Consider the following 24,429-nt stretch of genomic DNA (forward strand, 5'->3'; position numbering starts at 1 on the left):
CACAATCAGTACAGCAGGGGCTTGCTAGTTATCTGACAGTAAATTCAATGTGATGCTCTCTCTGCTATTTCAGTTTTCATTCAATAGGACATGGATGTTTGTACTGAAAACATAACTGCATGTAGGAGCAAATCTGGATATTCTGTGGGTGCTCCGGAGCTGGACCATCCACGGGGAAAAAAAATAATGGGTGCTCAGCACTCACCAGCCACAGCTGTTTGGCGGCGCCCCTATTCGCTAGTTGCGGGTGCCGCCGCGAGTTGTTTGGCAGGTCGGGAAAGGGCTTGGGGGAGGGCAGAGACCAGCGAGCGGTGGGTGGGCGGGACCTTGGGGAGGGGGCGAAGCAAGGGTGGGAAGAGGTGGAGTGAGAGTGGGGCCTTGGGAGGGGGGCGGAGAGAGGGCGGGGCCTCGGGGGAAGGGGCAGGGCCTCGGGGCAGGGCAGAGCAGGTGTGGAGCACCCCCAAGGAAAACTAAAAGTCGGTGCCTGTGATTCTTGCAGCTGAAGGAGGAGCTGTTATGGCTTTTGGCACCTGGGAAGGTGCTGGAGATAATTTGGGGTCTGAGATAAGTGCACTGAACTGAATGTTTCTGATAAAATCACCATCAGTGAAATAGTTAACAATATTGGCATCTAAAATGCTGTCCTTAGTTTCTAGAGCTAATACTTGAGCCGAATGGGACAATTCACACCCTTCAGAGCTATTGTTTCAAGCTGCCTGCAAATTTAGGAAGACATTGCTGCACTTATTTATGCTCAGATCCATATTTTCAAGCTTTTCCTCTCAACTATAAGGACACAGTTTAGTTCTTTGTTTGTTTGGTTTGTTTTCTCCCCGTGAAAGCATAGATTCTGGAACTTGGATCTGGATCTGATATTTTGGGTGTCTTGAACTCTGTTTCCGCTGGGTTGAACCCAGAACTAAACACTTCCCAAGCCTTGAGAGAAACTCCGGTTCAGATCTGAACTTTGCAGCTAGGCCATTTTGCTTGAAACAGACTCTATGGAAAGTTTTGTCTCTACAGAAGCTCCTCCTTTGTGCAGTTCCTTCATAGTCAGCTGGAAAGTCCTGGCCCTCCGATGAAGTGAATTTAACTTGCCGAACATCTCTCATCCATTTTACTGTAAAAATACTTTGATGCCAGCTGTTCCCCTAGTGTGGTTAAGGCCAGACAAGGTCAGCCCCCTGTTGTTGTCCATATCTCCTCTCCATGGAACAAATTCTCAGGTCCTTACTCAAGGAAAATCCCATGCAGGGAACTGACATCCGGGCAACCTTCCCGTCTTGGAGCTTGCACTGGATCATTTCTTTGGCAGGGTGTGTGTCTCAAAGCCTGCATCTATGTAGTGGCCCTTGGCATATCTCCGTGGTCTCTCCTGGGACCCCTCCAGCTCCAGTTAGCTCCAGAGGAGAATTCCCTGCTGGCTCTGCAGCTGACCCTGGTTGGAGGGAGGGGTTCATGCTGCAGAAGGGGAAAGTGCTTACGTTAATACTGATAGAGCCAGTAGATAGTGAGCCCAGCAAGCGGAGGGGAAATAATGCAACAGAGAGCAGTCCTCTCCCACAGCTGTGAATCCCAACCTCTGCAGATGCCTGGTGGAGGAGCTTCCTGAAGGTCCAGGAAATGGGAGTATGATTCACTGAAAGCAGCAATTCTATCTGCCCATCTCTGTTCCTCCCCAGGACTGCCAGGTGTTTTTCCCCTCTCTCCCAAGTGGGCAGAAGGGGCAGTTTGTGCCTCAGTCTTTATTCAGTCCAAGCGCCCATCAAAGTCAATAGGAGTTTGGCCTGGGTACAAACTGGTTAAGGCCTTCGGGCCTTGGCCCAGTCCTACATGCTGTGTATTGTTGGCTCTGTGTAAATTTGATTTTGGGCAGTAAATTGAGCTCATCTCGCCATGGAAAGCCAGCTGCTGTCACATCGATATTGCCAGCTGCAAGTGCTCATTCCAGAAACTTTATTGTTGATGTACACAGCCCAGAGACAGCTTGACTTTGACACTGGAGTTGAGCCCACGCTGCTGGAACTCTGAAAAATCGTGTTCAGATTAACAAACAGGAAAGTCGACCTGGAAGTCACTGCTGGAGAATAAATAAGGAATGTCAAGGAGGATGGTTTAAAGTTTGTCTTCTGACCTGAAACTACTCTTGGTATGTTTCAGGGTAATCGTAGAGCAGCTATTGATGGGGATAGGGAGGGAAGGTACTTTACTCCTGCTAGGACTCTTGTGAACATGGCATTGTGTTCCAATTCTGATTTTTAAAGCTGTTGTTGCATCAGTGGTGCATGGTGTTGGTAAAAATTAATGGCTACTATCTGCACGTGTGAAAACAGGTATGTGAGCCTGGATTTTTAACTTACAATTGGCTGAGATCCAGCAGCTTGAGTACTTCTGTCTAATTTTAAAGCCATGATCATGCTGTCAGTGAAATGATCATGACTGTTCCATTGATAATGAAGTGGGTTTGGAATGCAATGTCAATAATATGCTTTCAGATGGACTTAAGGTGACCAGATGTGCCAATTTTAGAGACTTTGTCTTATATACACAACTTTACCCCTCCCCCATCCCTACCCCAGAAAAATGTGTCCTGATTTTTCGCTCTTGCGATCTGGTCACCCTAGATGGACTCAAGTGTCAATGCAAGATGTGATCAATCCAGCTTAAAGACTAGACCTGATTCTCCGCTCACTTACACTGATGTGAGCCAATTGACCTCAGTGGTGTTATTTCTCATTTACACCAATGTGAGAGGAAAATCAGGCAAGCCCCAGAGTTCAGGTGTCTTCCAATTTTGTGTTCCAATTCAGGTCAGTTACAGGGATAACCCAAGATTATGAAGTTTGGATCTGAATTTTCCCAAGGATCAGGGTAGCAGGGGGGTTTCAGAGCAGGAATTGGGGTTTGGGCTCATCTCTAGTGTTTGCTACCGTTAAAGCAAAGGAGACTTAAATATGAATAGCTCCATTTTAAAATAACAGTAAAACCAGTGTATTGGAGTGAGGAATCTGGCCCAGGATTTCTACTGAAAGAAAACGTTTATTTTATACAGGCAATTAACTTTTATTTTTGAATTTATTAAAATACTTCTCAATGGAGCTATGCCAGTTTATACCAGCTGGGAATCTGGCCCATCTTCAAAGCCCCTCATGCTTTGGTGCGATTCTCCTATCACTGATTTTACTCTGGTGCATGTCCATTGACTTCAACCACCTGGTGTATCTGAGAGATCACAACCAGGCCCTTTAACTAAGCCATTAATGTCCCCATGGGGAAACTGAGGCTAAATGACTAGTGTAAAGCCACAAAGGGAATCTGTATCAGAGCCAGGATTAGCACTTGGGAATTCCTGCCAGGGGATTGGGGGTGGGAAATGGGGAGTCCACTCATGCTTCATTTTCCATATGTGCTCCGGTGGTGTATAGGGACAATGAAGGAACTGCAAGTGGCCAGGGGAGAATTCCTGTGGCATAGGAGTTGTGTAGGCTGACAAATACCCTGTGGAATCTCCCATCCCTTCCCATGGCCCCTGGAGTAGATGATGTCAGGCAAGATGAGGCAGGTTGGGAGATTAGCATACCTGAGTGCTATGGGGGATTCTGGACAGCTGCACAGCCCATAGATAACCCTGGGGAGACTGCTCTAATTTATAACCAGAGCTATATTGGCCCCTTCAGTAGCCTGGAATCTGGAGGGGGTAGCCACTTTTGCCTCTTCCACCTCTGGCATGTTGTGCCTTGTGTGCTGTAGCACAGAACTGAATTCCCGATTCCCAGTCGTGCAGACAGACCCACATCTCTCAAAAATGTGACTATGAGAGCAGTATTGGTATGGCTTGGCCTTCTGTTTGCTGCAGCACAGCTCTACTTGTGGGGGGGAAAAAAATAAAAAGGAGATAATGATACCCAGCCAGAGGGGAAGATCTAAGTTGCCTTTCTAACCAATTTGCTGTGTGTGTCATTTCATCTCTGGTGGAGAGTCTGATTGACTTGTCGCTTAGCAGATGCATCATGCACCTAAAGGTTAATTTTCACAGCAGTTGTTTCTGTGATAGCTGATGGTAAGTAAAGCCGTTTCCTTCCTCCAAAGGCTTTTACTCCTACTTAGAGCTTAATGCAATTAAATTGCGACTTCTGAGACCTTATGGTAGAAGCGTGTGCATATGGGCAGGTGGCCATGGAGGCTTTGTGTGGACTTAGTAGAGAGCTACTCAGAGTGAAACAGGGTTAAAACCCTTTTCTAATGAAGGGAACAATTGTGGCAGATCACTGCAACGCTTGAAAGTTTAATAGGTGCTAACAAAAGGCATTGGTCTAGTCAGTTACATAGAATAATAAATACAATAGGCCTCTAAAAGAGTATATCCATAGAAGAAAAATGATAGTAACCTGATCTTAGTATATACAGAATATTGCATTCTGTTACTAGAAGAGTGAGGTCACATTTTAAATGAAGCAGTTGTAGGCGTAATTCTCCAACTGGTGTAACTGCATTGGGCCTGATTCTGATCTCTCACTGGATTTACACTCATTTAATTCCATTGACTTCAGTGGGGTTACTCCTGATTTTCACTGGTGTAATTGAACTTGCAGTCAAGACCACTGAATGCAATGGAGATACTCCTGATTTACACCAGTGTAGCTAAGATCAGAATCTGTGTTTGTTTATTGTAATCTGGAGGTAGTAGATGGATGGCGGGATGCATATACTGCCATGGTTTATCCAGTTGCACCATGTGTTGTGCTTGGATTTCTGGGCTGCTTAAACAATCTACTCTGCAGGCTTGTTCTTTTAGTCTGTGTTGCAAGAAATGCATATTGGTTGGTGGGGAGAGTCCATTAATGCGCAGAAGATGTAGACCTACCAGGCTTGCTATGTTTGTCTCTACTTCTTTTAATGTATTTTCTCTGTATCAAATTATTCAGTTTGATGCTCAGGGGTAAAAAAAAAATTTTTTTGCTCAAAAATGTTGCCTTCTTGAATGTGCTGGATTCCTGTTTTAATCCTCCACTTCAGTGGAGTGACTCTGGGTTTAATGGCTCCAGGCCTTAACCATGGTTAGGAAGATACAGAACAAGTGAGGTTTTTTCGCATGTAGAGCCCCTCTCTTCTCGCTTTTACCAGAGGGTAATGAGTTCATGTTCTGGTCTCACTGGGTAGAGAGGTGATGTAACTTGGTGTAAATTGGCAGAACTCTGTTAAAGTCAATGGAACCATGCCGACACCAGCAGAGGATCTGGCCGATTGTTTGTTTTGAGGTGCTGGGCAAAGACATCAATATGATTTAACCTTTGGAGTATTGACTTTATACCTCTGGGTCTAGATGATCTTGGAATCCTTTTCTAGTGAGTTTCAGGGATTCCAAGGCATGCTCATGCTGGAAGGAGAAGAATAGGAAAAAATGGTGGTGGTCTCACAAAGTGCGACTTGTCCAATGCCAGCTGGGTGAAACCACCTGGAGAAAAGAATTTGGAGGACATATGAGGATCACTGGGTATTCTTCTTCACACCGCTTTAGGAACTAGGGGCTGAATTTGAGTTGATGCTACTGTATATCAGGAGTGACTCCATTGATTTCAATGGAGTTACACTGGCATAAGTATATAGTGTCAGTTCAAGTGAACTCAGAATCAGGATCCTGATCTTTTCTTTTCTTGTGTTGGTAAAAAGTTTTTTGTTCTCCAATTTCTAAGCAGCTGTCAGGCACTCCTGGTATGCAGGAAGCGGGGAGGAAAGCAGGCTATAGGCAGGGAGAATTTTCAGACTAATGTCCTATGCCATTTCAACTATGTAATGCCTATTGTGTTTGTGTTAAAGAATTTTTGGGGGGGGGAGAGAGAAGGGGAATGCCAAAGATCCCAGGATCAGGAATTGTATATGCAACATTTTCTTTGTTGGGTCATCCCTTGTTTTCTATACTGAGAGAGATTTTGGCCAGATCTTGAGCTGCAGTCGGGGCAGTGTGGGTGAGAGTGCATGGGGATAGTCTTAAGCCATCTTTGTCCCTTTGGATCCTGGGCTGATCTGCGCTAGGCCTATTCCTCTAATTCTCCCCCACAGTGCAACTTAGACCATTTCTCTAAGGGCTGAAGGCTACTCTAACTTCTTCTGGCTGTTCTAGGCCTGTTCCAGCAGCCGGGGTTCAGTTGGGCATAAGGATACCCCAACAATGCTACCTTTCCCGTAGCCATGTCCCCTGCCTCCACCACAGAGAAGAGTTAGCAGTTTTACCTCGCCAAAGAAACCCACTGGCAGAGCAGCATAAGGCAGCTGAGGATCCAGATTCTGTCCTCTGCTCCAGCCCCTTTATGCTACTGGAGCAGCTGAGGGTTCTGGAATAACCAGCTGGCTATGTTAGGGAGGAGCACAGGGGTGTGCCATGGGTGTGGACAGCGTATGCTTTGCTTCAGTGAGCCCTGGCCATGGTAATGGCCCTGAGGGAAGGGAGCTTAGAATAGTGGAATTTGAAATAGAGACTGCTCTGGGGTTAAACTAGCCCTTAGCAGCCCCTGAGGCCGGGGGAGAGTCCTTCCTCTGGCTGCATCGAGTGGCTCTCTCTGATGCAGGTGAAGATCTGGCCTTTTGACTTGAGGGGAGGCCATTTTACTCTGAGGGCAAAGGGCCTGCTTTTCTATTTCACACTGGCTTCACGCTGGTCTGATTCCGTTGACCTTAAAGAGTTACTCTTGACTCACGCTGATGTGACTGAGAGCAGAACCAGGCCTAAAGGATCTAATTTTAGTGCCTCCATTCTAGTCCCTCCTTCTCACCCTTCAGCAAAGATAATTTGATTGGTATGCTGCTGCTGACCATATCTGTGCCCCTTGCATCTGTAACCCAATGGTGGGTGGGTGTTATGCTGTGCTGTTATGCAGAGAATATGAGTTGTTATAGCCTACAGCTAAAGCTCAAGCTGTAGCAGCTCATATGTTTAGCTCTGGAGGTCCCTGATTCAGTCCCCAGTGTGACAGCCAAGAGGGCAGTTGTCACACACTTGGCATTCCAGAGACACATGGAGTACGGTAGGCATTTAGTGTCAGCTGTTGGTGTTGGTGAGGTGATGGAAGAAACAAAAAAGCATGAACAATATCACCTCCCTACCCAGCTGAGGCCCAGTGGGACTTGCTGGGTTCTTTGGGTAGGTTTGCTTGTGATGATTAACAAGAAATGAAGAAGCCAGGTATTCAGAAGGCCCAACCTGTCTGTCCTAATATGCAGAGGGAGACTTGCCTGCACAAGGATGTCAGGATCATTTCTGTTTCCCCTTTAAGACCACATCTTGTCCAATCTCCTAGCTGGCAAAGGATGGCTGGATTTGGCTCCCACTGGAACCAACCAGCACCGGTCCTGAATCTGTAGGGAGCCACTCTAGAAATGATCATACAGAGGTGGTACCAGCAGGGGTTGAGGAAATGATCTAGATAACTACACGTAGCTTCCCTGTGGAGTACTGTATTATGCTGCTGTAAGGCAGCTCTCTTCTGGAGACTTCTCAAGGTGTATTTGGAATGGCTGATCACCATAACATGGTCAGGTTAAAAGATGGCTACTCCTGGTCATCTCTTTGTGCCAGTGTCTGGAGTGAATCCTTTTTTTTAACCCAGCTGCTCTTGTTTTATGCATTTAATGGGATATCTGAGGACAAAAACACTCACATGGCACTGGTTGTCAGAATGAAGGTGAGTTTATAAACTGGAGGAATAAAAACCTCTTCAAATGAGACCTATGGCGTGGGATTTGGAGGACAGGGTCATAATTCAAAATGATCTGGACAAATTGGAGAAATGGTCTGAGTTAAACAGGATGAAGTTTAACAAAGACAAATGCAAAGTGCTCCACTTAGGAAGAAAAAATCAGTTTCACACATACAGAATGGGAAGAGACTGTCTAGGAAGGAGTACGGCAGAAAGGGATCTAGGGGTTATAGTGGACCACAAGCTAAATATGAGTCAACAGTGTGATGCTGTTGCAAAAAAAGCAAACGTGATTCTGGGATGTATTAACAGGTGTGTTGTGAGCAAGACACGAGAAGTCATTCTTCCGCTCTACTCTGCTCTGGTTAGGCCTCAGCTGGAGTATTGTGTCCAGTTCTGGGCACCGCATTTCAAGAAAGATGTGGAGAAATTGGAAAGGGTCCAGAGAAGAGCAACAAGAATGATTAAAGGTCTTGAGAACATGACCTATGAAGCAAGGCTGAAAGAATTGGGTTTGTTTAGTTTGAAAAAGAGAAGACTGAGAGGGGACATGATAGCAGTTTTCAGGTATCTAAAAGGGTGTCATAAGGAGGAGGGAGAAAACTTGTTCACCTTAGCCTCTGAGGATAGAACAAGAAGCAATGGGCTTAAACTGCAGCAAGGGAGGTCTAGGTTGGACATTAGGAAAAAGTTCCTAACTGTCAGGGTGGTTAAACACTGGAATAAATTGCCTAGGGAGGTTGTGGAATCTCCATCTCTGGAGATATTTAAGAGTAGGTTAGATAAATGTCTATCAGGGATGGTCTAGACAGTATTTGGTCCTGCCATGCGGGCAGGGGACTGGACTCGATGACCTCTCGAGGTCCCTTCCAGTCCTAGAATCTATGAATCTATGAATCTATGAATCTTTTGTAACATCTGAAGGCTGTGGAGATGTGGAAAACTCTGAGCAGCAGCCAGCTCCAAAATGGAACCAGAGGAAGGTCTTTGGGAGTGCAGAACTGAGGAACTCTGCATTGGTATTAGCTGAAGGAACGAATGCTGGGGGCATGCGCTAGTTTTCCTGCATACTGATCTGGCTTAGCCTTTTTTACAGGCATGGTCAGGGTACTGGGAGTCAGGCCCCTTCCTGGCTCTGCTACTGACTTGGTGCATGACCTGGGGCAAATGACATAAGCTTTCTGTGCCTCATCCACCAATAGTAAAATGGGTATTATAACACCTACCTTGCAGGGGCATTGTGGGAGTGAATGTTTTTGTAAAGGAGTCTGAGCCCCTCGGGTGGAAGGTGCAAGAGGACTTACAACAATATTTGCTTTACAACCTTTGGTCAGAGTTGCCTTAACACCATGCATATCAGATACTTAACCAATGGGCAGCCTTCCATGGAACGATTCCCAATCAGCTTTAAAACCCACTTCTCAGGAAACTATTTTCATCATGTGGTGCTTGGGATTTACTGCAATGGCCGGTATGGGTCACTGGGCATGAGCAGAAGATCAGATCTGATGGACAAACCTTTGACCTATCGAACTCTGACCGATCTCGTCTTTGAATTTGAAGATTCCTATAAAAAGTATCTACATTCAGTCAAAAAAGTAAAAATTGGATTATATGTCCCACACGAGCCACACAGCTTTCAGCCCATTGAGTGGAAGCAGCTGGTCCTCAATGTAGCAAAGATGATGCGGACGGACATAAGGAAGGAGCTGGAGAAATATGCCAGGGATATGAGAATGAAGGTAGGTGTATGCCTTGGGAGTCTGGGTCTGATTTCGTTCACACTGGAGTAAATTGGGAGTAATTCTGTTGATGTTAATGGAGTTACACCAGAGTAAAACCAGTGTGAGATTAGAATCCGACCTGGTGTGTCCATCTAATCTGTCCCTCTGTGTGTTTCTCCTCAACTGTGTGTTGCATGTTTTCAAGTCCTTTTTTCAAGTTCAGGAGTAACTTTTTTATTTGTAGGATCTCTCCCTCCTCACCTGACATTTGTGGCCCAGAACTTCTCCTAGTTATAAGGGGTAAATATCCAGTCTGCTGTTAGCAAATAGCTTGCTGAGTCTTGAGCTTGGAAGAAAATCACTGAGCAGAGCTACTGACTCTCTGGTGTCTGGAGAGTCATGTGCATGCTCCAGTTGTTGGCCCGGATTCTCTGCTGCACCGACTTGCTGCTTGGGACAGCAAAGAGGTAGTCCCAGGCTGTCAGGGAACCAGAACTGGTTCCCTGATTCACTGCCCAGCCCCGTTGCATGTTACAGCAGTCTCAGAGCTGCTGTAACATGCACCTGCTGACAGTGGTCTCCAAGGGCCCAGCTGAGTATAACCAAGGGCAGCATACTCTGGCTGTGCCTCCTCTTCTGCAGTAGGAGTTGTGGGGAGGGAAGTGTAGGAACCAGCTATGCCAGCTCTTCCCCCACTGAGGATTCCTCAGAAGAGGAATTAGGATTATATTCCAACCTCTTTGTGCTGCCAAAGTCCTAACTGCCTTCCAGCCTGTTCTCACCTGTCGAGGGAGTGAGCCCTGTTGTGTGTTGGGGGCGGAGTGGGGAATTTCATTGTGGAAGGGACATGGTGAGGGCTCTGCGGAAGGCAGTTCTGTTATTTCAGTGTTTCTCAAACTGGGGTCGTTGCTTGTGTAGGGAAAGCCCCTGGCGGGCCGGGCTGGTTTGTTTACCTGCCCCGTCCGCAGGTCTGGCCGATCGCGGCTCCCACTGGCCGCGGTTCGCTGCTCCAGACCAATGAGAGCTGCTGGAAGCGGCGCGGGCCGAGGGACTTATTGGCCGCCACTGCCTACAGCGGCGAACTGCGGCCAGTGGGAGCCGCGATCGGCCAGACCTGTGGACGGGGCAGGTAAACAAACCGGCCCGGCCCGCCAGGGGCTTTCCCTACACAAGCAGTGACCCCAGTTTGAGAAACACTGTGTTATTTTCTCTGAGTCGTTGGGTTAAAGTATCACCTCCTGTGCCTAACTAGGCCAACAGGGTATTAGTTTGCAGTGGCCTCCAGTGGCACAGAAAAGTCTGCCAAGAGGTGCACTGTTTTCTGTATCCAATTAGAGACCTGAAATTAAGTCTGCAGAGGAGTTATATGTAAAGTACTATAGCTGTCTCCAGGGTCTCACGAGCATGTGCTGTCTCATGTGAACAAATTCTCCTCAGCAGAGGACTGGAACTGGCTTACCCCTTCACTGCATCTGGTTTGGAAGTTCTGCTAGAGTCCTCCCTTTCACTGATGGCAGCAGGATTGGTTCTCTGGTTTAGAATCAGCAACAGATTAGTTTTTCTTTGTTATTGTTTAATCCTTAGACTGCTGGCACTTCACCGTTGGAGAGTCAGATTGAAAAGCTTAGAGGACACTTGCAGACAAAGGTCTGCAGTTGCCAAAGAGTTGAGAATATGACTCCCTTTCTGGTTGGAGTTCCTGAATATGCTTCAGTGACAGCTGGGGGGTGAAGAGCAGGTTTCAGTTGCAGTGAAATTGGATTTGATGTCTCTCCAGCCATCTGTCGGCAGTTAAGATAAAGCAGGTGCAGTCATGAAGTGTAGGGCTGCTTCCCTTTTCCGAGAGGTATGTGGCATCATTTGTAAGTTCCTTCACGTGCCACTTCTGACTTTTTGTCTGGGCAGAGAGTACTTCTTACATGTGATGTGGTCTTACAGAGCCTGCCTCTACTGTTTCAGTTTGTGCACAGGCACTGGATAGCACAATGGAAAATGGGTGGTAAATCTGCCTGAACAGAGACTTCCTAGTGCTGCTGCTACAGCCCCCTCTCCTGCCACTGTCAAGGTACACGTGTGGAGGATGGGATGTGGGTCTGAAGTGACTGTCCTCATCCTGGCTTCTGTCCTCGAGCACTTTCCTCACCCAGATCATTCACCTCAAGTTAATGCCAGTGAGTTGTGCAGAGCACAGTTATGATTCCAAGAAGGCAGTGGAAGGGGGGGCCCTGCCTTCCTGAATGTAAATCTGATCGCATCTGGCTTGTCTGCAGGTCAGTCGGACAATGGAACCGATTCATGCTGGGGGTTATTCTTTGGAGTTACCCCAGGGGGGAGTTTGGCCTATTGTTAGTGTCTGAGATTGTCTGGCTTATTTTGAAACCTTACAGCTTAACTTGTCAAGTATCAGGAGGTAGCCGTGTTAGTCTGTATCTACAAAAACAACAAGGAGTCTGGTGGCACCTTAAAGACTAACAGATTTATTTGGGCATAAGCTTTCGTGGGTAAAAACCTCACTTCTTAACTTGTGTCATCGGCCAAAAACTCTGGGAGTTGGCAGTGCAGGCTCAGGTAAGCATTTGTGCTGTCCCACAGCAACACTGCAAAGTTCTACGTTGGCACCCAGCCCAATTCTAGCTGATGGGACTGTCAGGGCAGTTTATTTGCATTAAGCCTTTTAAACCTCAGAGGATATTGTAAGATACTGAATGTTGGTTTTTAACAGATAATCAAGGGCCAGAACCTGCTTGCTTTACTTCCACGAGGAGTCCCATTGAAACCAGTGCTGATTGCACAGTGGAGTCAGTGGGGCTCCTTGCAAGAGTAAGGACCAGCAGGATTCATCCCCTAAATGTAAAGTCTCCAAACGTGCCTGCATGACGGAAGGGGAGAAAACGAAAAGCGGTTGCAAGAATTGGAGCAAGACCCGTGTGAGAGAGCACATCCCTTGTTCAGTGTGGAATGTACAGTTTGGTATGTGCGGATCTCACTCCATGCACATCTTTGCCTTCATAATAAGGTCTTGTATAGCAGTTTTCATTCGTAGCTCTGTGTTTTACAAAGGAGGCAAGCACCATCATCCCCATTTTATAGAGCTCAATGTTGTTCATCCACACTTTCCTATGAAGCTCCTTCATTTAAAAAAGGGGGGGAAATGTAACAATAAGGCCAAGGCAATGTTTGTGGAATTTTTAGCTTGAGTGAATGTAGTGCTTGTGCAAGCAAGGGGCTAACAGTGCAGGTCTCGGCAATATATAGTATTTGCAGGTGTCACAAAAGCTCGCACGTACAGCTTTGCCAGTGGACCCCCCATGCCAACCTGCAGCACCCTGCTCTTCCACTCTCTCTGGTGGCTTATGCTGTGCACAAATAAGAGTCCAAATACACTAGGGAAATGATCTCTTGTTGACAGTGGGTTTTCTCAAGTCAGCTGAAACCAGTGTAGTTAAGGCCCCACTGTTTTCCTTCCCTTTACGGACAGAATGTGGTGTCTAGTGCGCACTAGCAGGTTTCCCTGTGATGGTGGAGAAAAGATTTGTCCCCGTCAACTCCAGTTAACAGGTTTGTTGACAATAGGTCATTTGCCTAATGTCTCTCAGACCCAAATGCAGGAAGAAATACCAGATAGATTTCCATGCAGGACCAAAGAACTAGGGAGCCATATTCTTCTCTGTTCCACAGATGTAAATCTGGAGGAACTCACTGACTATTCTGGATCTACACTGATGTAACTGAGAACAGAATGTCTCCAGATGTGGAAAACAAGTGTACTGTGACCCTGCACTTCTGTAACACACACTAAATCTTTCTAGTGTTCATGTTCAAACATGGGGCGAGATGAACTGCTGCACTTTGAGTCAGTCCCACTGTGATCACTCACTATGCCATGGGGATGAATGGAGTGTAATCTGCCACAGTAGAACCACTATGATTTATGCCAGCTGAGGAACTGGTCCACTATTTTTTGCCTAATCTTTAAAAGATGGCTATTCCTTATGGGTTTTTTTAGATAGGGAGAAGAATTAGATCCATTATTCTCTATCATACTGGAGTAAATCAGCAGTTACTCCCCTGAAGTTGGTAGAATTAATGTGGTATAAAACTGTGCTAAGTGAGATGAAAATCAGGCCCAATGATGGTATGAAAGCCTTAGGCTGAAGTTATATTCTAATTTTAGTGTAACACGTTTAATTGCATATGGAATTAGAATGATTTCAGCCTTCTATTCCACATTTTTAATACCAGATAGAATGCTAGTATCTGAAGTATATTCTGATCAAATAAACAAGCATAGATTATTTTTATTGCATATATGCATTGAGCTCTGACATTGGACCCAGCCCTTGTGCAGAAGATGGAAAGACATAGTCCTTACCTTGAGTGTTACAATTTCAAAGCCCTCATCCTGTGAAGACTTCAGCACACGCATATTTTGAGTAGCCTCATTGGGTGAAATCCTACTTCCATTGAAGTCAATGGCAAAACTCCCATTTGTTTCCGGGGGGGTCAGGATTTCACCCATGGACTTCTCTGGGGTGTAAAGTTATGCACATGCTGTCTTTTGCAAGATCAGGTCCTTGCAAAGGTGTAAGGTTATGCACATGCTGTCTTTTGCAAGATCAGGTCCTTAAAATAAAAAGTGGTGTGAATGTAGTGCTGATGAAAGTCATCAGCCTAGAGGGACTCTACCCAGATGTGTGAATGGACAAGGGATGGGGAAGAAGGCCCCCTGATTGCAGAGAATCCAGCTGACAGCCCTTGAGACTCAAGTTTTGTATTCATCCATAGAACAGTTCCAGGAACCGTTTTGGCTGTGCAAGCTTCCCTTCATGCTGCTACCACAATGTGCCTTACTGAGTTGAGGGCAACCGCCCCTAAGGGGACAGGGTAATTTGTTTGCCGTCCCATGATCTCTCTGCTGAGACTGCTGACTAGAAGGCCAGTTGTGGTGATGGTTTTTGTATCTGGAAACTGGATTGAGGCCACCAATTTCACGACAGGGCACTGATGATAGCTTTCAGTCCCTCCCAGCCGGGGCAGGATTCAAATAAACCTCAAGAGACTACAGGCTCTGTGTCCCATCTCTGATCTCCAGTATTATCATGGGGTTTTTTTTTTTTTTTTTTTTTTTTTAAATGTTGAATAGGCCTCTTTATTCAGTGCCTCTCTTCCCTTCCTCCTTCCAGATTCTGAAACCCTCAAGTGCCCACTCTCCAATCAAAGAGAGATCACGAGGCAAGTCACTGTCCCCTCGCCGAAGGCAAGTCAGCCCTCAGAGACGGGTGTGTAGGAGAGACAAATCGTGAGTATTTCTGCTTTGCTACCGCTCATGTGTTCTTTTTGAGCTGATGCCCCATTCGTTGTTGAATCAGAAACTCAGCGTAAGGACACAGTAAAGCCAAACTATGGATTTGGAGGAATATTGGGATTCATCCGCCATAGCAGTTTCTCTATTTGTGTATGCTACAGATATTCTGGTTAACTCTCTGGCTCTAGCTGTCAGGGCTAATAGCATGGTGGTATTGTGCATGGTCTTTACGCGGTCTCTTAAAACAGAGCTGCTGGAGGGACAGAGTTTGTATCGTGGGCTCTATACTGCTAATGGAAGCTAATGGAAATTCTCATAGAGGTCAAGTGGTAAGGGTCTGTGCTTTTGGAGTCAGAGGATGTGAGTTCTAGCCATGTTGTTGTTGGAGTGAAGTTCTGAAAGGCCATGCTGTGTAGCAAAATGACACCTATGAAGTACCTATGTGGCCACAAATTAGTCACTATTTATGATGAGCACTTTTTAAGTAAGTTTCCAGAGGGACTGTTGGTCTAATTCTTTGTTAGCAGCTAAGAAAGAAGTTAGACTGACTTTCTAAATCTATCTTAATGCGGGTAGCAGCTGATGATTTAACAGCAGGTTTACATTTTACGTGTAAATTAATATTCTATCTGCATCATTATATTTTGGGCCCATCAGCAGGGGCTCCAGTCCTCATTTAGTGTCTGGATAATTATAGTAGTTAAAGGCCCTGCCACTCCAGGCACTTTCCCTTCCCATATACTCCTTGAGGGACATTTTCATCTTTGGGTTTCTAACACTGCTACCGCAGTTGTTCGAATGGCACAGATGCTCATTCTGGAGAGGAGTGTCAATGTTGCTGGCGTTACAAAGAAGCCTCAGGCTTTCTGAGAGCCAACTGCTGAGCAAGCGTCAGCTGCACAGCAACCTGCTCCCTTCTTATTGCTTAATTTATGTAATATGAAAGGACAAGTGAAATAAAAGTAGTCTAGCTTTGACCCACTGGAGTCATGTGGTGACTCCATGGTCTGCAGTGTCTGCATTTCCACGTGAAACACACACACCTGCCCGGGACCCTACTCTTGCACGGTGTTCTTTGTGCTCCATCTCTAATGGTATTACATATAGTAAAATAAAGCCTTGGACTGTATAATGACTTGTAACTAGACAGCAGAGCTGATTAGAGCAGGGAATTGAGACTCCTTGCATGAGATTTCATTCCTGCTCCGGCCCCACTAACTGGTGGGGGGGCTCTGAAGTTCTGCATCCAGCTATGGGGAGGATTCCCTCAGCACAGGAACAGGGAAAGACAGCTGTAAGACTGCCTTCTGAGCCTCCCCTCGCCCCCCCAAGCGCTGCCTAGGGGGCATGCAGCAGGAGGCAGTGTATTGGGGACTGGGCTGCAGCATGTAGTGCTGTAGAGATTCCAGGCAGTGCTGTGGTCCCCCAGGGCAGAGTGGACTTAGGGCATGTCTTCACTTTAACATAGTTGTGTAGTCGCGGCATATAAAAAAACCCACCTCCATGAGGGGAATAGCTCCCAGCTCTGTAGCACTGTCTACACTGGCACTTTACAGCATTGAAACTTGCAGCACTCAGGGGTGTGTTTTTTCATACCCCTGAGCAAGAAAGTTGCTGCGCTGTAAAGTGGCAGTGTAGACAAGGCCTTAGACGGATTCCATGGGAGAAAGAGGAGAAGAAAAGTCGCCAACTGTGATTAGGTTTGGAATGTCTTTATTTACATAGTAACTTTGGATGTTTAGCCTATTGACCTGAAGTCCGCCAGTAGCCTGCAGCTGCCATACCACGAAGGAATGGAATGTAGATTAACTGGACATACTATATGAATGCCATACCATTCAGCCTGGAATGTAGATAAACTGGACATACTATATGAGGAAAACCTCAAGAGCTGTATGTGCGCACACGGTGGCCTTCCTAAATCTGTGTGCAGTCTACCTGGGCCTTTCCACAAGGACCAAGCTGCAAGGGTTGATCTTGAACAGAGGCACCTTTCCACCATCAGAGAAAGAGAATTTCAAAAATGTTAAACGTGGATTCCTAAATCCATATTCAAGCACCTAAGTCCTGCTTTTCAGAGGTGCACAGTACTCGCTGCTGCTCATTGACTTCTAGGGGAGTTGCAGCCGCTCCTTTGGAAAGCAGGCCTCTTAGTAAAGATGCCTGGACATGCCTGGTTTAGGTAAAGGTTGAAGAAGCTGCTGTTAAATGATGCTCCTTCCCATCATTATACAGTCTGTTTACACTAGAATGTGATTCACTATAGTCACCAGGAGCCAGATTTTCAAAGGTGTTTAGGTGCCTAAAGATGAAGATAGACACGTAGTGGAATTTTCAAAAGCACCTCGACTGCTATCCTACTGATGCCTATCTCTGTCTTTAGGCACCTAAATATTTTAGTATCTGGCCTGTGGAGACTGACTTTGCTCTCATTTACACTGGGGTAAATCAGGAGTAACTAAGCCAGTGGAGTTACATTGGTGTAAAACTGATGTATGTGAGAGGGAATCTAGGCCTTGTTTTAAAACCACACTAACCCCTAGGACACTGACTGACTCGCAGTTATGGCAGCTTGGGCACTGGCCACATGCCTCTTTTCAGCCAAGCCATTGTGGAACTGCCCTGCAGATGGTTCTGATGCTGTAGATAGCCTCTTGTTGGGAGACCATCCCTTCCAATTCCAGGAGCCCCTTGCTTTCTGAGCCTGCTTCCCTCTGTGGCCAAACAACTCTTGGTTCCTGCCTATTGTAACTGGAGCTATCAGACTTGAGATGGGAGGGAAGCGAAGGGGCAAAGAGGTGAGTTTAGTGCCACTTAGAAAGTGACTTGGGAGGACTGATGGAGAGTATGCTGGTCCTGTACGGTTAAGAGGTTTCCAAAGGTTAGTTAATGCAGGGAAGGAAATACATAAAGGAAACTTGTGCACTCCCCCCTCTTTTAGCTGGAAAAACCTAGCTGTTTTGAGATGGCCTCAAATTTATTCATCTAGCAAAAAAAGATGTTTAGGCACCTGTGCTCCTAACCAAACAGTGAACAGCTAGAGAGTGGATATGGGCATTGTGCATCTTATCTCTTTATGAATCTCTTATTTGCATGCTCTAATTATAGCCAATTACTGAGTAGAGAGGCCCTTCATGCCACACAATACCCATCCTAGGCTGAGCTACATTATTAGCTGGTAGAGACTGAATAAGATCCTGGCATTCGCTGGAGAGGGTTCACCTGCTGATGGCAAGCTGTTATTACAGACTGCTCTTTGTCGACAATAAAATTATATAGGCCCCTCCTGGGAAGAGACTCAGCGTACTGAAGCTGAAATGTTTTCACTACAGCATTTTCCTGAGCTCAAGAGCTGATGTGTGACCTTCCGTTTCTAGGTGGATTATATACATCCCAGAGGCACTGTAGCCTCACAATTGAATAGATGCGGGGTTGGGGGAAGGAGGGCCAGACCTGTGGGGTTGCTGCCCCCTCTGCAGGGATGGGGATGCTCTGCCCTGCGTGTGGCTGGGTGGCTGCTCCAGGTCCCGTCTCGCCGAGCTCTGGCCCCACCACTGGTGGGAGTAGTACCCCAGACCCCGCTCCTACCTCTGGGCTCCTGGCCTGCTGGGTTGCCTCAGGCCCAATTAAATGAATCCAGTGGCGGCAGCAGTGGGATCTGGGCCCTGCAGGGGCAGGCATGAAACCTGAGTGGTGCTGTGACCCCATGTGCCAGGTCACAACATCACTCGGTCAAATTTGGCCCAGCAGCCATTCTGTCATGACAGAAGAGTGGCTGGGCCAAACCTAAGTGGCCCTTTGCAGTGCACCCAGTGCACATTCATTAATCCTGATTTTTGTGAGTTAAATTGCACCCTTGGGTTCCTGCTAGAGCTGCCCCATATCTACCCAACCTTTCACCTGCATGCTAGTGCTTAATAAGCCCACATTGTGTGTGCAATGCTGTGGATGCACCAATGGAGAGAGTGTTCTGAAATGTTGGCTCCTATTACATTGTTAGGTTCAGGCCTTTCACAAGGACAGGGTACCTCCAGCCCAGTGTAAACACATCTAAATAGAATAGCTTCAGTTCCTTCCATTGTTCATTACAGTTTAATGAGTTTTGTATTTTCCTAAAAGAGCAGAATGCTAATCCAGGCTTTCAGAAGATAATCTTGAGTTAATTCTGTGCATTTCCTATAGTTACAAGTGAAATACAATAGGGATAGATTAATCCATGAAAACGTCTAATTAGACAATCTAGCTGGATGGAGCCATGCAGAAGAATCTCCCCCGTTACTTAGTTTTGCACTGAAAACCTCTCAAATGGGAGAGTTATTTCAGATTAATTTTTAGTTTTATTTAAATTAGAGCTTAATCCTGCAGACACTTACTACTGGATACACAGTTTGCTACAGGGGATGCTGAGCACTATGCCAGGCACTGTTTGCAGGATCAGGCCTTTGTAGTCTGATTCACATCTCATTTTCACTGGCCTAAATCTAGAGTAGCTCCACTGAAATCAGTGGAGTTATACCAGTGTAATACTGATATAAGGAGAGAATCAGGCCCATATTCAGTTTAAAGCCACAGTGTGGTACATATTATTTAATTATACATTTAAATAAAAAGCTATTTGTTGTTTTTTATCCTTTTGGAAAATTTTACAAGGATAAAGCAAAAAAAAAAAAATCCTTTAAATTGTAAGGTGTTGCCTTAGCACATGATGGTCCTTTGTTTGGTTCTGTTCTTTCTGCTCAACCCAAAGCAGAGGGGCTGGTAATTCTGATTCATCTGTATGAAACTGGAAACCAGTGTTTCATTTTTAATCTGGGGAAGAGTTAGGGACTGGATGTAATGCAAGAGTCAGCACCAGTAGCTGTGCTGCTAAATGTCAGCTCACAAAATATACTGTCTTCTCAGCTAATATTACGTGAAATTTTAAATGCATGTTAGGTGAGTGTAATAACGTGCATCTCTAGTGAGGCTGACTTTGATTAGGCGTTGACAGGAAAACTGTAGTAGTTTTAGTGCTGCTTTGGAAGCCTAGAGATTGATGTACTTCATTAGGCTATACAAGGAGACTTTAAAGCAGTATTTTAAAATACCTGAAGATGTTTCACAATCAGTATGAACTGAGGAGCTGGTTAGTGCCTGTGGCTGCCATTTTAGTCACAATTCCAACAGGAAATGCAGCCTGATGGACACGTTCGGCCAGGAAGATCAGAGCTGCTCATACAGTATTTATATAGCACAGTTACAAGGCCTGATTGTATCCCCATAATCCACATGGAAGGGACCCTCGGTGCAAGTCACTCCCCCACCATGGGAAAAGAAAGGCGGCTCTGATGCCTCCATGTTAATGTTCCCCTGCCCTTTCCCCCAAGCCTCATGTATGTTGCAGGTACTGGGATTCACAAACAGGAGGGCTGGTGGGAGTAGGCAGGTTGGTAAGAGGTGGGCAGGCCCAAGGGAATCATTCTCCCCCCCCCCCGACTTGCAGAAGAAAATTAATACAACTCCAGGCTCTACTGTCCCAACTGCTGCAATTCCCCCTTTAAGGCTGTGGAAGCAGAGCCAGGGTGTTGGCCTTCATGGACACGGAGCTGATCTCCCACCGGCTGTCTGGGGTCTGCACAGGCTCTGGGAGATGGAGCTATGGCTCTATCCTCTCTGAAGGAATATGTGAAAAACCTCAACAAAAACCTTGCAGAGACTTTCTCAGGCTTAATCCCCTCACAGGTGATTGATCCCATAGTTAAGACACTTTCCTTTCTGCAAAGTGTTTAAAAGCTAAATAGGACACAGGGTAACCATTCAGAAGAGGATGCAACTATTTATAGAGCTAGTTGTAGAAAGATTAGTGACTAAACAGTTCAATTTGTGAATAGTTAAAGGAGCATTAGCTACTCACAATAAGGTTCCCAAATCTCAAAAGCTATATGATTTCATAGTAGAAATGTGTTATTTTCTGCCCTCACCTTCAATGGTGCAACTCTCTTAATCAAAGAGCAGAAACTATGCATCTCAAATGAACAGCTAATAGTCAAAAGTGAACTGCTCCAGTTACAACTCCATTGGAAAGTTTTGTCCAAACTATGCGGCAGAGGAGTCAGTCACAGGAAAAAGGACTGGTTAGTAAATGATATGCCAACCAAAAAAGCCCCCAATTTTATTGATCCAATTCATTAGAACAGGTTAAATAGTATTCACCAGAAAAAAGGAGATGTCTGAAGAGGTCGACTTTTAACTTGAGAGCATCTCTCTTCTTCTCCCTTTTCTAAATAAATCCTGTATTTTTCTGAGATTATTTTTGCTGTTTAATGTTTATATCTATGTAATGTTTGAATCCTCGCAAAGGAGCGGGTAACGCACAGGATTTACCTTTAAAGGATTTACTCACAATTCCCTAAGTCTCTGCATACAGCTCTGATCTTCCTGCCATCACAATGTCAAGATAACATGGATGCTTTCTGCATAATTAGTTCATTCAACAAAAAAAGTTTTTACATTAGATTAAGTGACAAGAGACTTTGTTCCATTAGTTTCTTTTTTTGCAATGGTGTTTTCAATTGCACAATCTCTGTGTCAAAGAAATGCTGAACGCTGACCACCTCTTCCCTCTTTCATTGCAGGCCTGCAGTGATGGACAAGAAAGTGGGTGATCTCACTACATTGAATGAAGTGGGCTATCAACTACGCATCTAACAAAGCCATAGGCCAGATGGAGGGCTTCCATGGTGCTTCTCACTGCACATTACCCTATGCTCTGTTGAAAGAAGGGGGGGGGGGGGAGAGAAACCGGGACTATTTATTAAGAACTTGTGGATTTTATTTAAAGTTTCACCTAGAAAATAGAAATTCTAGAATGATCATGGCAGTATTATTTTTTTAAATTCAAGTGACATCAATGAAAAACTAAATTATCAACAACAGGATTTCTTCCCCCCCATCAAATAGGAGGGAACCACTGTGTTTTTTTTTTAATTTAAATAATTGTTTCTAATCTAATTAATTGGCTTTGAATATTGTGCTCCATTAGTAGTATTAGGAGTGTTGCTGAAATAATATTTCTCGTTAGTGTTAACGTGCTGGGGTGCAGTCGGTTTAAACATCAAGTCAATATTAATTTTTTATTCAGCAATAAAAATAGCAGTGCAGAGGTGGATGTGACTTTTTAAAGTGTATTACCTCAGTATACAAGAGATATGCAAAATTGACAATTTTAATTTTATAACCAATTTGTACTGTTTTCCAGCATTTCTGGGAGTACTATATAACTGCATTAGATGTACCCCACCACTCTTTATTATGTGCATGCCTATGAAAAAGTGTAAGGTTTGATGCAAGTGTCTTCTTGAAAGCACTGCTGTCTTAGAAATACAAAGAACCAGTTGAGGTTTCTGTTTGGGTTTTTTTAATAACTGACCAACAATGAATTTTTAAAATTTCATAATTTTTTTAAACTTTGTCACAAGCTTTTAAACTTTGCAGACTACAGTGTTAAAGCACAAGACCTGGAGATCATTGTTTTTGTAGAGGCTAGCATTTGCATTGTATTAACAGTCAAACTGTGTGTTCAGTCTCAGACTCGCAAGGAAATGTCAGAATCCGGCTTCCTTGAGAGTTTACTTTTCTATCCATATTTGTGTGTAATTTTGAATCATTTTGTCTTTTGAAGGTTAAACAGTCTAAGGTGGTGATGCCTTTGTGTCTTATATTAAGATCAGACATCACAACTTAGTTAGGGAAGGTTCTCCTTTATATGCATTACAGTAACCTTTAAAAAGAGATTCTGGTTAGAGTAAGTGTAGCAATAATAGTTGATTTTCACATTTTTTTTCCAAGAACAAGTTTGTCTATTCCTCCTTCCTTATGGTGTCCTTTTACTGATGGATTTAACTAGCACTACGGATGTATGGCTGGCTTTTCAAACCAGCTGAGCTCCCATTTAGGGACCTAATGGAAGTAGTCAGATTTTTGAAGTGGCCAGATCTTCAAAGTGCTCAGCACCCAGGAGTTCTCATTGAACTCTGGGAGTTAGTGGGTGCTGAGTACTTGAAAGCTTAGCCATTTCATTTAGGTGCACAAATGGGAGCTGAGCTGTTCTGAAAATCTAGCCTGTACACGGTAAGCCATGCTTTTTAAAGTTTTAAAAAACAAACAAGCCAGAAACATGGGGCACTGCTGCCTTTTGTCCTTCGGATTTTCTGAGGAGCTGAGGTGGAGAGGTAAAGAAGACGACAAACATAATACTTACTAGAATCTTACTAAGGCATTTGGAACACTGTGAATGAGCCAGTGATGAAATGGATACAGAAGCAGATGGGAATGCCAACAGTAATTTGAAGAAAACATAGTCCTGCATGGGAAAGCTTTTCATACTGTGTAGTGGGCAAATACTTAGATAGCACAGGACAAGATGACGATACAAAATAAGTTAATATAGCTTCCATTAAATATAGCTTTCGGTTTAATTCCAGTTGTACATGAGACAATTCAAAAGACTCCAATATACCTCTATCATACGAGATGTATATGAATAAAGCTTTAATATTGTGAGAAGTAGGAGCCCCAGATTTTTAATAAATATTTAGCTGTTAAAGAGAAGTCAGTCCCCAAAGTTGGAGTCTGATTTTCCATGACCTTGCAGCTTGCATAGGCATTTTTATATGTGCACCGTGTAAGCATGACTACTCACTTTACACAGGTGTGAATGCAGGTGCAAGGCCATAGTCATTTTGGTGGGGCAGAGAGGGGTGAATTTTATTATAAAGTAAAAGTACTAAGGCAGTTGATTTACTGTAATGTCAGATGGAAAAATTTCCCAAGCAAGCTATTGCATAAACACTGAATAATGTACTGATCTGTTGTCTGGCCTCTCTTATGCCTGGAGGAAGAGAACATGACTTTTTATAAAAAGTCGTGGCGTTTTTGCAATACACAATCGTGCAATAAGCTACAAAATGACTAGAGACTAAATTAAGGCCCCAGTCTGGCAATCAGCCCTGGCACGTCCTGCTGCAATTGAACAGGGCTCCACTGAAATTGGCTGGGTTTGTTGCAGATCTGTTTGGAGCTCATTGCAAGATTGAGGCTATGTATTTCCCCACTTTTTTTAGTCTCCCCCCCACCCCCCACCCCCAATACCAAACAGACAAAAAACAGCTGGTAATTTCTTTTCCTAATTCACATTTCATTTTGGTTACTCAAACCGATTCCCCCTCTGTCTGAAGAACAGCACCGGTGATGATGACCTGACTGAATTTAGAGGATTTCCTTTTCTTGAGTTCTGGAGCGGGTTCCTTGCGGTGAAACATAAGGCTTCATTACAGCCCACAACCTTTTTGTTTTGTGTATTTATCACGTCTTATTTGCTTTAAAATAGGTTTTGAATAGGATGGGGTTTTTGGGGGGAGGGAGAAGGTTAAGTGCGGGGGTAAAGAATGGGAAAAATCATGGTTTGTATTAGTGTAAAATTTAAGCCATTATGATTATCAATAGAATTTCAGTTCTAAAATAATATGTACTGCTCAGTGTTTGTGACCTTGTAAGCATAAGCCAACTGTTAGCTTACATAACAGGTTCCTCATTAATGAAGTGATAAGGAAAATAAGGTTTAGTTAAGCAACAGAAGCCTTGATTTTAACTGCACTTTGGTGCCATTAGAATATACTTGATTTTGAAAAAAAATGTTTTTCTACAGTACCCTGCCTATTTTGCATTT

General features: G+C 44.7%; 1 protein-coding gene across 4 annotated transcripts in view; it reads left to right on the forward strand.

The window, feature by feature from the left end:
• Nucleotides 1-23,137, forward strand: part of VASH2 (vasohibin 2) — a 61,675-nt gene extending 38,538 nt beyond the window's left edge. For all 4 annotated transcript variants that reach the window (XM_024196288.3, XM_024196291.3, XM_024196289.3 and 1 more), the window contains 3 exons: nucleotides 9,055-9,436; nucleotides 14,602-14,717; nucleotides 21,338-23,137. In XM_024196288.3, the coding sequence (XP_024052056.1) occupies nucleotides 9,055-9,436; nucleotides 14,602-14,717; nucleotides 21,338-21,410 (571 nt within the window). In that variant the 3' untranslated portion in view covers nucleotides 21,411-23,137. The remainder of the gene's footprint in view (nucleotides 1-9,054; nucleotides 9,437-14,601; nucleotides 14,718-21,337) is intronic.
• Nucleotides 23,138-24,429: the final 1,292 nt, after the last annotated feature.

This window comes from Terrapene carolina, unplaced genomic scaffold, assembly GCF_002925995.2.
Source record: "Terrapene carolina triunguis isolate 2854851 unplaced genomic scaffold, T_m_triunguis-2.0 Scaffold262, whole genome shotgun sequence".
Taxonomy (NCBI): domain Eukaryota; kingdom Metazoa; phylum Chordata; order Testudines; family Emydidae; genus Terrapene; species Terrapene triunguis.